A 15,273-nucleotide genomic window follows, 5' to 3' on the forward strand; every position below is an offset into this window, starting at 1 on the left:
TGCATAGCACTCCATTCTGAAAATGTACCACGTTTTCTGTATCCATTTCTCTGGTTGAAGTTTTTTTTATAATAAACTTAAAATGCTTAAAAATTTTATAAGATTTGTTTTTAAATCTGGGTCTAGCTTTTCAGATGTGTTTGGGTGCTCTGGACTGGGCAAGGTGGGAGTGCTGGGTTCTAATGATGGTGAGTGATCTTGGTTTCTGTTAGTAAGATTCTTACGTTTACCTTTCGCCATCTGGTAATCTCTGGAGTTAGTTGTTATAGTTGTCTCGGGTTAGAGATTATTCCCCTCATGATTTTTAGCCTCTATCAGCAGACCTGGGAGACTAGCTCTTGTCTGAGTTTCAATGGTCTGCAGGCAAGCTCTCCTCTTACAGGGAAGGTGCACAGATATCTGGTGTTTGGACCTGTCTCCTGGCCGAGGATGAAGGCCCAAAACAGGACCTGTGTCAGAAGCTGTGTTGCTTCAGCCTGTCACAGAAGCTGTTAGCTTCTGTAGTCCACACTCTCACCTGCACAGACTAGTCTCAGAGGGATCCAGGAACCAAGATGGCTCCCCCAGGTGCTCCTGCAAAGCCCTCCCTGGCAGGGCGGACACCTATCCTCTGGCAGGGAAGGTGCCTGGGTGTCTGGAGCCTGAAAAGGGGGCTGCCTCAGAAGCTCTGTGGCTCCTGCCTATACCAGAAACTGTTAGCTTCTGTAGTCCACACTCTCACCTGTGCAGACTATTTTTAGCGAGTTCCGGAGCCAAGATATCTCCCACTGATGCTCAGGCAAAGCCCTCCCGAGTCAGGCGGACACCTATCCTCTCTTTTTCTGAAATGTATGGCTTAACAGATCTCTCAGTGATTTCAATGTACTTTCTTTGTTTACACAGTCATGATCAAGAAGAGAATAAATATATAGGTCATGGCCTTTTGGCCTTCATTTGGATTTTTCCTCCATCTATACTTCTCAGGATCCCACTAAGTAAGGAATGATGCTGCTCACAATATACATTATCCTTCTATATCTTCAATTAATAATCAGGACAATGTTTACATACATACACACATGCCAATTGTATCTACATGATTCCTAATTAGGACTGTCTTCCGGGTATTTATAGATTGTGTCCAGTTTCCTATTTCTTTTTTCCTTTAATGATATTTTCTTTATTATTATCTGGGATGTATGTGTGCATAGTGTCTGTGTGGATACACATATCACAGAACATCAGTGATGATCTGTGGGCAACTTTGTGGAGTCATTTATTTCCTTCTGATTTACTCAGGTTACAGAAAATGAGAAGTGATCATAAGGCTTATATGATAAACATTTTATACATTGAGCCATAAAACAATTGCTTCATTCCCTTTTAAAAATCTATTCATTTCATTTACAATTTCGAATTTTTGCTAATTTCTACTTTTTTGTTCAGTAAAGTTGCTCATGTCTTTCTTTTAAAAATGATACCATTAGGAGCTGGACAGAAGGCTCAGTGATCTATAGCACTTGCTGCTTTTTTAGAGGAGTAGAGTCTGGTTCCCCACACTCACACCCTGAGTAGGTGATGATTTTCTATAACTCCATATTCAGAGTAACTGAAATCCTCTTCTCTCTTTTGCAAATAAAAACATACATACAGGCAATCTCACAAACATAACATAGGCATATATGGAAATAAAAAATAAAATAAATCGTATAAATGATTTCTTTTACTTCAATTTTCTAGGGCTTACTATATTCTCTGAATCTCCGGTATACAGCTGTAAAATGAGGTATTCTTTTCATTGATCTTCCTTCTCAAGGGTTAGAAGACTAATGTTCTTTGAGTTAACTCAGTATCTCTGTGCTCTTTGTATAAAAGTTTTTAAATATATCTTTTAACTCTTTGATAATCACATAAGTTGTATTTTTATCACATTCATTCCCTTTCCTGATTCCTCCCTTATACTGCTTCTAATCCCATAAGCATCCAACTTTGTATATTATCTTTTTAAGATTTAGTTTTATTTTATGTCTAGGTGTCTTTTATCTGCATGTATGTATGTGAACCATAATGAGAGCATTACCCACGATGGCCAGGGGTATAAATTATCTTCTAGAACTGAAGTTACAGAAGATAGTGAGTTACCATGTTGGTACTGGGAACTGAACCAACATCTTCTGTGGGAGCAGCAAGTGTTCTAAAATCCTGAGCCATCTCTCCAGTCCTGTTGCTTTTTAAAACCATCCATTGCAATTAATTCTGCCTATACATTTTTGGGTGTATGAATATTCACTGTAGTTAGATAAACACTCATAAATAAACTGACTCTCTTCAGGAAGCCATCAGTCACTAGTAGTTCCTCATAGTTGGCACATCATGACCAACCTCTTGCTCCATGCAGGAACTCAGTCTCTCTTGAGCTTACACAGGTCTTGCACATACTGTCACAACTAGTGAGTTAATGTGTCCAACTGCCATGAAGTGTTCATAAAACACTGTTTTAGTCAAGTCATCCACCACCTCTGCCTCTATAATATGTTACATCCACATCCAATATGATACCTAAACATTGGAGCAAAAGGTTTAATATAGAATCCAAATTACTGCTCACCACTCCAAAGTCTCATATTGTCTGCACCAATAGGAGCTGTGGGTCTGTGACTTAATCTCTGTTTACTACATGGATACACTTTTCTGATAGTGGATAAGAGATGAACTAAACTATCATGAAAATTCATCATGAAGTGGTTTCTGAAGAAGATTTAAAAACTCATTCTTGGAATAAATATGTCTTAGATATTGGAACTGGTGTCCTTCAAAAGTAAAGTGAATTGGCATCATATATTGGCTTCTTCATCCTGAATTATCTGCTTTTAGAATTTTATTTAGACAAGCATTAGATTTTCCTATGTCCTTTGTTTGTGCTTGATTTAGTTTTCAAATTTTTTGTGATTTTTACATAATATTTCTATTCTTCCAAAGATAAAAAAATGAATATGTTATATCATATTCTGCCAGGTTTGCCAGTATGTATTCTAACACATTATACATCACATAATATGTCCATAGTGGAACTTAATTTTTTTCAAAACAATACAACCCCCTAATGCTAATTTGTGATGTTCATATGTGCATGGATGTGGGGCCGTCCATGTGGGCACTAGAACCATAACAGTGGTCCTATATGGAAAGGGTGTGGAAGTCTTTCTCATCTAGCAGTCATCAACTGCAAATAGATCCTCAGTGAGGAGTACAGATTCAGGACACCCTCTCCCATGCATCCTGGAATATTAACCAGCTTTATGTTATGCAGTTTTTCTTTAGGCAACCATTGGTGATATGAGCACATTTGCATAACAGCTAATGTATGTTCAAAGGACAATATTTACAGAGCATTCCAAATTTCAAAGCATTCCACCACATTCTCTAGCTTTTACTTTCTACTTCCTGTTCCATGGTATTTCCTGAGCCTTGGGTAAGGAATGATATATCAATGACTGAACACTCACAATTATGCTGCACATTTTGATCACTTCTGAGTCTACATTAACCAGAGATAGTTGCAAAATTAATCTCTAACAAAGATATAGAACAGCACAAATCCACAGGTATAAATACAAATATTTAGACTGTAGTTTGACAATATGACCATTTAGTAAATTGACAGTCGGAATCCTAGTTTGGAACTATGACATCATCAACCATGGGTTCATAACCAGGATTATAGTACCAGGCATGAATTCCATCTCAAGGATCAAGCCTCAAATCCAATCAGACATCATTTAAGTAACCCCATAACAATTGTGTCATTATTGCACTACTGGGCACCTCTGACCTTGCACATCTATATTGCAGCATGTGAGTTCAACTCAGGAAAAGAGCACTATGTAAAACATCAGGGACTGAAAATTGAAAATTGAGAAATGGAAAGGATACCCCTATATACTCCCAAAGGGAATTGTAGACATAGGTATGCTGCGTTGAGATATTCTGTTGAAATTCCTGTCTCTTGTCTTCCCCACTTGGCAGTGCCTTATATAGTTCTCTTATATACTCTAAAACCTCACAAACATATTCTCTCTCTCTCTCTCTCTCTCTCTCTCTCTCTCTCTCTCTCTCCCTCTCTCTCTCTCTCCATCTCTTACACACACACACACACACACACACACACACACACACTCAAAGGAGCCTGATCCCCTTAACTAACTTTGTTGAGATGATTATTAATGATGTCATATAGCTTTGATTCATACATCTATTAGATTTCTGCCAGTAGATTGCTGTACTGATGGAAATCTTTCTTTCCAACACCATATAAAATACTGTTCTCCCATCTTTGTTATCAAATCGTTGTGTTTTCTTCATACACCTCACCAGGAGGCAGGAACTTACAGAAATCACCTCTAGATTTCTGTATTGTTGTGATAGATTTCCCCCAGCACACACCTCTGTCCTTGCACCTTGACAGTAGAATATCTCCTCTTGGCATCAATGGTAAAGCTGTGTGGTAATGAGTTTCATAATGAACTTGATTTTATTAGTTCTCTATATCTGTGTTAACCTCAAACATCATGTTTAATGTTATAAATACAGACTAGTTAGATTTTTCATAGTGAAGCTTTCTGCTGTTGCTATCAGAAAATGAAGAAAGTCAAGCAGACACTGTGTTATTACTTTGTAATTGAGACTCTACTTCTCCCTTTACACAGTCATATATGGATCATGGTTTGAGCATATCCGTGGCTGGCTGTCCATGAGAGAATGGGACAACTTCTTGGTACTATACTATGAAGACATGAAAAAGGTGACCTTACAGTTACCACTCAGTTAAGTACAAGAACCTATTACAACAACAACAACAATAAAAAAGATGAAAATTAGGCATGGGATCTAGAAAGGCAGAGAGAAAGCCAAAGATCTGCTCTCAACCTACCTGCTCCCCTCTAGGGATGGAGAAAAATATTTATTAATAAAAAGAAAAAGTACAACCAGACAAAAACTGAAAGATGCAATTATTCAAAATTAAATTAGACCTCGGAGTGTTTATCTCTGAGGAAGCAGAAGGGAGGAAGCTGGGAGGGAAAGTGTATGGGGGGACTGGGAGGGACATGTGAACCTGATCTAGTACTGGGTGAAGGAAAAGGACTGAAACTCTGATGGCCAGCAGAAAGAATGGAAACAGGCATCCTCTGAAAATAAGAGGTTGGGGGGACCCTCCAGAATGCACCAGAGACCTGGGAAGTTAAAGACTCTCAGGACTCAAAGGGAGAGAACTTAGATGAATTTCCATGCATTTGGGAGCAGGATGTTATAGACCCTACCTGCACCATCTGCAGGAAGACAGGGCATCAAGTGAAGGAGAGTGGGCCCATCCCACAGGCATAAGTTTAACCCATAATTTTTCCTGTCTGAAAGAATGACAGGGTTGGAAATGGAGAGGAACCTGAGGAAAAGAAGGTCCAGCAAAAGACCCAAAGTGGGGTCCAGTTCAAGGGGAGGTCACAAAGTCTGACACTATTTCTGAGTCTATGGATAGCTTACAAAAAGGGACCTATGATGAATGCCCTCTGAAAAACCCAGCAAGCAGATGAAAGAATCAGAGGCAAATGTTTGCACCCACCCAATGGACAGAAGTAGCTAACACTTGTTTTTGAATTAGAGTACGTTGAAAGGAGAAGGGTGATCCTTTAGGAGGACAAAGAGTCTCGATTAATCTGGACCCCTGAGATCTTTCAAACAGTGGACAACCAGACAGCATACACCAGCTGATATGAGGCCCTCAACACATATACAATAGAGAATTTCTGGGTCACTGTTCATTCAAAGATGATGCATCTAACCCTTGGGAGAAAGAAGGACACAGGGAGATTAGACGTCAGCTGGGTTTGGGAGGACACCCCCATAGAGATACCATGGTGGGGAGGATGTATGCAATGTGGAACAGTCATAGGGTGGATCAGGATATAAGGGAATAAAATATAGAGTGTAAAAAATAAATAAACTTAAATAATTAAAAAAGTTTCATCATACTCTTTTTCCCATATGTAGAATCTTTTACTTAATCATCATTAAGTTCAGTTTTCCCAAGAAAGGATCACTACCCAGCTGTCTGCTACACACTACTACACATTCTAATAAGTCTTCTATCTGACCATTAACACATTCTTTCAGTTATTATCATGATTGTTTACATTTCTATGAAATATTAAGCAGTACTCTGATAAATATGTAAAAAAAAAGTTTTAAACCAATAAAACCTCATGTCGCCAGGGGGAGGGGTAGTATTGAAAGCACAATTTTTGTTGTTCTAAGATTTTACCTTGTAATGATTATATCAGAAGATTAAATTAATTGTGGTAGTACACTGACATCATTGCAACGGTTAGAGATCTGAGACAGAAAAATTGGGAATGTGATGACCCCCTGAGCCACCACCTGAGATGCTTACTCAAAACAAAATCTCTCAGAAGTACCCTCAAGTAATAAATATTGAGAACATTTGCATGAAACTGTCATAAAATCTGGATTGTTCTCAGTTAGCCTAATCAAACAGTATTATCTGGCACTAACATTAATATCTGCTGAGGATTTTGTGCACATGTCTTCATTTGCCTTGATCATTGTTCAGCAGCATTTCTATAAGTTTCTATAAATGTCCCAGGGCAGGATAGTTATGGTTGTACATACTTTCAGTTCCAGAACTTGGAAGGAAAAAGCCAGATAGATGGATTTCTGATCTGTGTGAGCTTGACATATACTAATCGCCACAGCAACTTCCAACACACAAGAAAAAACTCCATAGTGAGGCCCTGTATTAAGAAAAAAAACTCAGTATAATGAGTGAGTGCATCAGCACACACCTGTGACCATAGCACTATGGAGATGGACAAGGAAGGTCTGAAATTCAAGGTCATGATCCTCTAAAAAGCAAGTTTAAATTTAACCTTGGTTCTATGAGAATCTCTCTCTTACATTTTCTCCTCCCTAAAAAGAATCCCCAGCCTCTGTCTTTTAGACACCATAGATGAGCCACATTGCAAGCACACTCAATATATAAATGTTGAGTGTGAGTCCTTCCTCCCTTTGTTCCATTTCTTTTATTGCCTAATTCCTATTCATGCTCTCTCATTTGATGATGCCCTTTCACAACACTTTGATCATCCCCATACACAGATCCCATTTTTTAAACTTTTCTCTCAGTGCTCTGTGTTTATTGCCCTCATTTCAGTTTGTTCTTCTTTTAGGATACAAAGGGAACCATAAAGAAGATCTGTGACTTCCTAGGAAAAAAATTAGGGCCAGATGAGCTGGATCTCGTCCTCAACTACAGCTCTTTCCAAGCCATGAAAGAAAACAACATGTCAAATTTTAGTCTCGTTAAGGAAGATCAGATTACTAATGGCTTGAAGCTCATGAGAAAAGGTAAAGAGATCATCTAGCTTCAGAATATGTCAGAACATGTGAAGGGGTTGTTGTGGCAATAAAGCTCTAAGTAGTTGGTAATGTACTGAAAGTCACTGCTCATCACCGATAGCTTCTCACAGACACAACAGGGAATGGTTTTATGGAGAAGATATGGGCTTCAAATAATCTGCAAAGCTGATTTATTCTGGGATATGAACTTGGGATTGGAGGTGGTCATGTCCAATAACTTCAATGAAAAAAATGGGAAAGAGGTCAGTGTTCTATGAGGCATTTTGTCAAGTTCCCTGTATCATATTCCTCATCTCTAAAATATAAAATAAAAAAGTGTAATGCATTAGACCAAAGATATATCTAAGATGATAACCATAAGACAACAAAAATTACATTAACAGCTGGAAAAGATGTTGACCAGGTCAAGATTGCTGTCCAGTGGACGCCAAGTCCAATAGTTCTAAAAAAATTTTCTAGTGTTAAATTCTGATGTTATTTGCCAACCTATTTAGATTACATAGGTTCATGACCCCTCTCTTCTTTGGAATTATCTCTCCTGGAAGGGGAATTTCAATCCTCTTTATTTATGTGCCAACTCTTTCTATGCTGGGAACAGATTGTTTGTGTGTGTGGTTTCATAGCTGTACAGTTCTGGATTGACTTTGCCAGAATGAATCAGACCTTGTGCCTCACCCAGACCTAATTAGATAATGATAGGTGAGATGGAACTGAGAGTAGAAGAAAGAAGGTGTCAGTCATTAGATATTTAACACTAAATAAAAACATGGGTATAAATGAATGAAGTAAACATTATGAGTTTAATTTCCTTTATCCATACTTAAAATGTTTCAGACTTTACCTTCCATCGACTGCTTTGGAGTGTAAGAATGGAAACTAAAAATATAGGGATATCAGGAGTTTTTGTAGAAAAAAGGAAGTCTAAGTAGTTACCAGATTGTATTTAATCTAGTACTCATACTATCCAAATAATACGAAATTTTGACTGAGATTTAAACATAAAGATATGTCACCACTCACTAAAAGAAAATGGAAATCTATACACTAAAGATCAAGGCATATGAAAGAATAAACTGTTCTTGCCAGCTTCCCTCAGACTCCTGCACTCCAGACTCTGTGCAGACATATTTCTCTGCACTAGAAATGAATGTCTCACCAAAGCAAAGTGTTCTGTTTCTTGATTTCCTATAATGAATGAGAATTTGGCAGAGTTAAAACATTGTAAGAAAATAAAAGTCTGTTATTACATACCTAAAGGAATGAAGTAGCTCTTTTAACAGCAAAGGAATAAGGAAACTGACAAGCAAAAGCTTTAGCAGAGACAAATCAGAGCAGATGGAATGGAATTTAAGACAAAATTCCATGAAGATAACTGTTGTTTCTGCTTTTCCAGTAAGATTCTTTTAGGATGAGACCACACTTGGATTTAATCTCTTCTGAATAGAAATACTATTTGTCATGCAGCACAGATGATAACAGGAACACATACATACATACATACATACATACATACATACACACTAATTATAATATAGTTCTGCCAAAATACTTGATAAGACCTCATTAATCTTTTGAAATTTAATTATCAAAGTGATTATATGTAGCATATGATTTTTTTGCATTTGAAGACAGCTTTTATTTTGGGGGATTATTTTTTCTTATACTAGTGTGACACCAATATCCTTTAAGCCAGGGAATTCTGAAAACCAGGTCACTGATGGGGGACACCAAATACATTACCCACTTGCTTCACTAATTCATTATAGACAATGATGAATTGGATATGTCTGGAAATAACTTTGAAAGTAAAATGTATATAAAGATAATATTTGTCTTCTCAATTCCTCTATCACATTGGTGCCAGTTTTGAATCATCAAACTATGAGCAAATCAAAGATAATGCTAATTCACTAGACCTATTTTTCCATATCCTTTAATTGTTCTCATCTCAAGACACAAGAAATTATCTTTTATTGCCTCTGCAGAGCTACTTTGTAAGCTTTATCCCAGAGACTCAAAAATTCAAGTTGTTGAGATGCATCTGGTTTTAATCTCCAAGCAATGATTTTCCTTGTGCAATTGTAGTCATTATAATTCAATATTTAGGCTCTGCAGGAAATGCACACTAGAGAGATATTTAGCCCCTGTTTGGTTGACAAGACTTTGTAAAGACAATGCCACAATCAAGACATGTATAGGATACATATTCTGGCAACACTCAAAAGTCCCTGTACCCATTGCTTCAGAGTATATGTTTAATGGACCCAGTAGTTGGGCCATTGATCATTTTCACTGGTATCTTCAGAAGACATTAATCAGAGTCAAAAAGGGAAGATGACCAAAGGACAGAGGAAGAAACCTGCCATCTTCAGGCCAAAAAGAAAATCCTACAAAGGTTTGGACAATACTCTGATGTGAGATCTGCAGCCTCCAGAACTATAAGGAAGTTCTTTTTCAATAAGAGTTAAGCCACCACATGTTAGGGTTATCCTGCCATCTAACACACAAAAGATTGGGGAGATTTTTAGAAATAAGGAAAGAAAATAAAATTACAATAAGGTGCACAGAATTTGCACATAGGTGAACTTACAACTCCATGTGTGTACCTCCAAAAATGTGGTTTCTCAGATGGACTGATTTATTACATTGGGAATCCATATTGAATTTGTTGAGATGCTTGTAGTCTAGTATCTATCTGGTTTGGCTTATCAGGATCCAGGCATGCTGTCAAAAACAAGAAAATGTATTCTAATAAAGAAAAGAAAGAACCTGAGAGCACAATGGATATTAATAGATACCATCTCATTAGATGACATTTTACATTCATATCAATTATAGTATATTATTTTCATATGCTGTATCAAGGATTTACATTTTTATGAATTCTTTATATTTTCTTTAATATAGATCTCTGGTGAATTAAAATTAACTTATGTGATGATACAGAAAGAAAGTATGTGATAAAGAAAAGAATGGCTTCTATTGTCATTCTTTTTGGATTCAAATACACACCAATCACTGTCATAATGATAACATCTCAAAGACTAATGTTTCCTCATCAGCAAAATAGGAGCACTGACTATACCTTTCTCAGGTATTCATGAATTTATTTGAAAATCCCACACTGAGTATATCCTATATGTTTGGCACTCTTTGTAAAATGAACCATTTAGTAATTTCAGAATCACTTTCTTTTCAAATATATTAGATGCATATTCTGTGTGTATATTCAAAGCATAAATGCATGGTACATATAACAGTGTCACAGCTAGGAAATAAAGCAATGATGGGGCCTGCTAGATTGTAAATGGAGTTAAGATGGGAAGAGAAGGTTACAGTATCATTAATAAAGAGACAAAGACCAAGATGTAATTATATGAAAAATATTAGCCCTCTAGAGTGAAGGAAGATACAACACAGCGTGAGCAGTTGATTGATATCTAAGTTTCAAACTAAAGACATTCTGGAATGGAGTGGTGAAAAACAATATATGTTCATAAGACACAGTGCTACATAGAACAGGGGCTTAAATTATACAGATCTTCATGTATCACCAAACACCATGGATGAGTGAAACAGAGTCCTTCAATGCCCTCAGCTGGGAGGGACTTGGTCCACTGTAAAAGGTGAGAAAATCAAGGCACCTGAAATGCTGCTCATAACTGTGTGTATTTGCAGCACTCATGTGACCACACACACACATAAGTAGAAACTACTTTAAGATATTGGTTAAAAGTTGCTTTAAAATTATTTACTTCTATAAGTAAATACTAAGAAGTAGACAGAACACTTGAAGTCTGTTTGGATCATTGAGATGATAAAACCTGCTGAGTAGGATAGCATGATAGGAACAGGTTTGATGGGAAGCAGGAATAATCAGTGTATATATAAAATGATCAAGCCATTGTTGCTGCTGTTAGATTGTCTAGCATATTGGTGAGAGAGGAAAAGGTAGGACATAATTTAGACAGAGGGTGAAGTTTGCATATATGATTTCAGGACTGAAGAAATTTTCGGTAGGGCATGGTGGCACACGCCTTTACTCCCAGCCAGCACTGGGAAGGCAGAGGCAGGCAGATTTCTGAGCTCCAGGCCAGCCTGGTCTACAAAGTGAGTTACAGGACAGCCAGAGAAACCCTGTTTCAGGGAGGGAGAGAGAGAGAGAGAGAGAGAGAGAGAGAGAGAGAGAGAGAGAGAGAGAGAGAGAGAGAGAGAGAGAGAGAGAGAGAGAGAGAGAGAAATTTACTACAGGAAATGATAGTTTGATTTATTAATGCCAAGGACAGGGCTCAGTTGGCCCCCCTCAATCCATGGGAATCAAGGTTCCAACAGGTGAGCATGGAGTCTGGGAGAATTCACTGACAGACACAGAGAGGAGAGAGTGTGCTGAATCTGAATGTATTGTCACAAATCGAACACCACTCTTATATAATACAGAAAGAAAGGAGTAGGGTGTCACAGCAGGCAAAGTATGTTGAAGTACATGGCACAAAACAGAGAAATGACTTCAAAAGACTTACAGGAACCAGGTAATATTTAGAGTAAAGATAGAACAGCCCTGTCTAGAGTCAGCTAATGATAGGTAAGGATTTCACAACATAGTCACAATTTGTCCTTCTCCTTTGAGCCTTGTGAAAGCTAGCACCAGGGCTTTCTGCTCTAGCAGACCTTCTCATGAATAATGCAAAACCACAACCCTCCTATTTCCTAGGCATTGGTAAATTCTTGCATATGAGTGTAACTTGGCTGTTAAGTATCTGTAGGGAATCTCCATTTGTCAGAAGAATTCACCAACTTGCTTCTAATATGCAATGTAGTCTGCTACACCTGGCTGTAATGAAGATTCTAAATATACTTTGCTAAGCTTACCCTGAGACTTCTAAATCTTATCCAGTAAAACACCGTAAGAAAACATGCAAGACCCTCCACAACATTGCAGAGAGAAATCTGGGGCATTCTAGCTATGGGAATGCCAAGGTTCCAGGAGGCTCTTTCCTTGAAACTGTGCCTCAGGTCTGCTTCCAGATTTCTAAACCTGTAATATGAGTCACTACGGGAGTGGTTGTAGCATATTAACTGTGTGATCATTATCAAACAGAAGGTAAAAGCATATGATGGGAAGAGCTAGTTTAGTGTTACAACAATTATTAATCCACCTATATATCTTATTCACATTTTACAGGCACAACTGGGGACTGGAAGAATCACTTCACAGTAGCCCAAGCTGAAGCCTTTGATAAAGTTTACCAGGAGAAAATGGCTGGATTCCCACCAGGGATGTTCCCATGGGAATAAGTTTTCAAAACTTCTAGATAATATATGAAAATTGATGTTTATGTTCCTGTTGTTCTATATCTTGAATGCCTGGATGTGGTCATAGAATAAATCCTGTTGTGGAATTGTGAGAGTGAATTTTTAAAACCTTGTGTTACTAATACTAGTAGTAGCAACAGTAGTGGTGGTAGTGCTGGTGTGTATACCTTTCTGTTTGTAGTACCTACAGAGGCCAGAAGAGTGCCTTGGTTCCGAGGGACCTGCAGTTGAATGTAGCTGTAAACTTCCTTCTTTGGGTCCTAGGAACTCATCTCAGGTCCTCTACCTAAGCCATACAGTACTACTAATATCTCTCCATCTTTGAGAGTCATCTCTTCAGCCTAGAACCATGGAATCTTGAGTCATCATATATTTGCTACTATTATTATTGTCTTGTTGTGTATTATCAGCAAATTCCAATTCACTTTATAGAATTCCAGCTTTAAAACATTTTATTTTCATTTAAATAGGTCATTTATATGTAGTTTTATTGAATGAGATTGGACATGAAAATTTTTCTAAGTGTGACACTATGGAAATTGCACAAGAATTACTCAGTATTTGTGCATTTATCATACTTTGCATGAATACCAGCTTCATTATTTGCAAGGAAATATATATATTCTTAACGTTTTCATTTGTTTATTTATTCTATTTACATCCTTCTTGCAGCCACCTCGCTACTCTCCTCCCAGCTGCACACTTACAACTTCCTCATTCTGTCCCCTCTCCTCAAGGAAGGGGGTTCCCTTGCATTCACCCACTCAGGGACAAACCCACCCTGGTGCATCAAATCGCATAGAACTAAGTACATCCTCTCCCACTGAGGCCAGACAGGGCAGCCCAACTGTGGGAAAGGGATACAAAAGGAGGCAACAGAGTCTTAGTCAGAGACAGCCCACCCCCGGTTCAATTAGTCTTCATGAGACACACATGAAGACTAAGATGTATACTTGTTACATATGTACAGGCAGCCTAAATCCAACCAGTGCATACTCTTTTGTTGGTGGTTCAGTCTCTGGGAGCCCCCATAGACCCAGGTTAATTGGCTCTGCGGGTTTTCTTCTGATGATCTTGACACTTCCAGCTCCTTCAATCTTACCCACAATTCTTTCATAATAATCCCTGAGCTCTGTAGTAGAGGTTGAGAACACAGATGGTCATACATCCCAGAAGTTCTTGTACAGGAGTTTTTAGCTTTCTTGTTTTGTTTTGTTTTGTTTTGTTTTGTTTTGTTTTGTTTTGTTTTTAACCACATAAAATGAAGAGTTATTCTTCTAAGGTGGATAAAGAAGTCTGTAGGAATTTTTATAGAAGTCTCACTGAATCTATAGATTGCTTTTGGTAAAATGGCCATTTTTACGATGTTAATCCTACTTGTACATGAGCATGATAGATGATGCCATCTTCTGATTTCTTCTTCAATTTCTTTTCAGACACTTGAAAATCTTATTATACAAATCTTTCACTTGCTGGTTTAGAGTCACACCAATGTATTTTGTATTATATGTGGCTATTCTGAAGGGTTTGTTTCCTAATCTTTCTTTCTTTCTTTCTTTCTTTCTTTCTTTCTTTCTTTCTTTCTTTCTTTCTTTCTTTCTTTCTTTCTTTCTTTCTTTCTTTCTTACTTCTATCTTTCTTTCTTTCTTTGTCTTTTTTTTTTTTTTTTTTGGCTTTTTGGTTTTTTGTGACAGGGTTTTCTCTGTATAAGTCTAGCTGTCCTGGAACTCACTTTGTAGATCAGGCTGGCCTGGAACTCAGAAATCTACCTGCCTCTGTCTCCCAATTGTTGGGATTTAGTTGTGTGCAACCATGCCCGCCCTTTAGCCCATTCATCTTTTGTGTAAAGGAAGGTTAATAATTTTTGAGTTAATTTTGTATACAGCTAATTGGCTGAAGATGTTTATCAGCTGTAAGTGTTCTTTGATAGAATTTTAGTGGTCACTTATGGATACTATCACATTATCTGCACATAGTGATATTTTGACTTCTTCCTTTCCAATTTGTATCTCCTTGATCTTCTTTTGTTGTCTTATTGCTCTATCTAGAACTTCAAGTACTACATTTAATAGATATGGTGAGAGAGGATAGCCTTATCTTCTATATGATTTTAGTGGAATTGTATTAGGTTTCTCTCCATTTAATTTGATTTTGGCTATTAGCCTGATGTATATTACCTTCATTATGTTTAAGTACGTAATGTACCCCTGATAACTCGAAGACATTTAAAATAAAGTAGGAATGTTGGATTTTGTCAAAGTTTTTTTTTCATAATCTGACGAGGTGATCACATGTTATTTTTCACATTCTGTTTGTTTGTTTATATGGTAGAGAATATTGGTAGATTTTTGTATGTTGAACATCCCTGCATTCCTGGGATGAACCCTATTTGATCATCGTGGATTATGATTTTGATGTGGTCTTGTATTGGGATTGCAAGTATTTTGTTGAGTACTTTTGCATCAATGTTTATAACGAAAATTTATCTGTATTTCTCATTCTTGGCTTTGTCTTTTTGTTGTTTAGAAATCAGGGTGACAGTTAACTCAT

General features: G+C 37.4%; 1 protein-coding gene across 1 annotated transcript in view; it reads left to right on the forward strand.

The window, feature by feature from the left end:
* Nucleotides 1-12,809, forward strand: part of LOC147003551 (sulfotransferase 2A1) — a 34,698-nt gene extending 21,889 nt beyond the window's left edge. Inside the window, exons 4-6 of the mRNA XM_085842210.1 lie at nt 4,686-4,780; nt 7,221-7,398; nt 12,593-12,809. Of these exons, the coding sequence (XP_085698336.1) occupies nt 4,686-4,780; nt 7,221-7,398; nt 12,593-12,705 (386 nt within the window). The 3' untranslated portion in view covers nt 12,706-12,809. The remainder of the gene's footprint in view (nt 1-4,685; nt 4,781-7,220; nt 7,399-12,592) is intronic.
* The last annotated feature ends 2,464 nt before the right edge of the window (nt 12,810-15,273 follow it).

The sequence above is a fragment of the Mus caroli genome, unplaced genomic scaffold (assembly GCF_978045245.1).
Source record: "Mus caroli unplaced genomic scaffold, Mus_caroli_1 scaffold_8, whole genome shotgun sequence".
Taxonomy (NCBI): domain Eukaryota; kingdom Metazoa; phylum Chordata; class Mammalia; order Rodentia; family Muridae; genus Mus; species Mus caroli.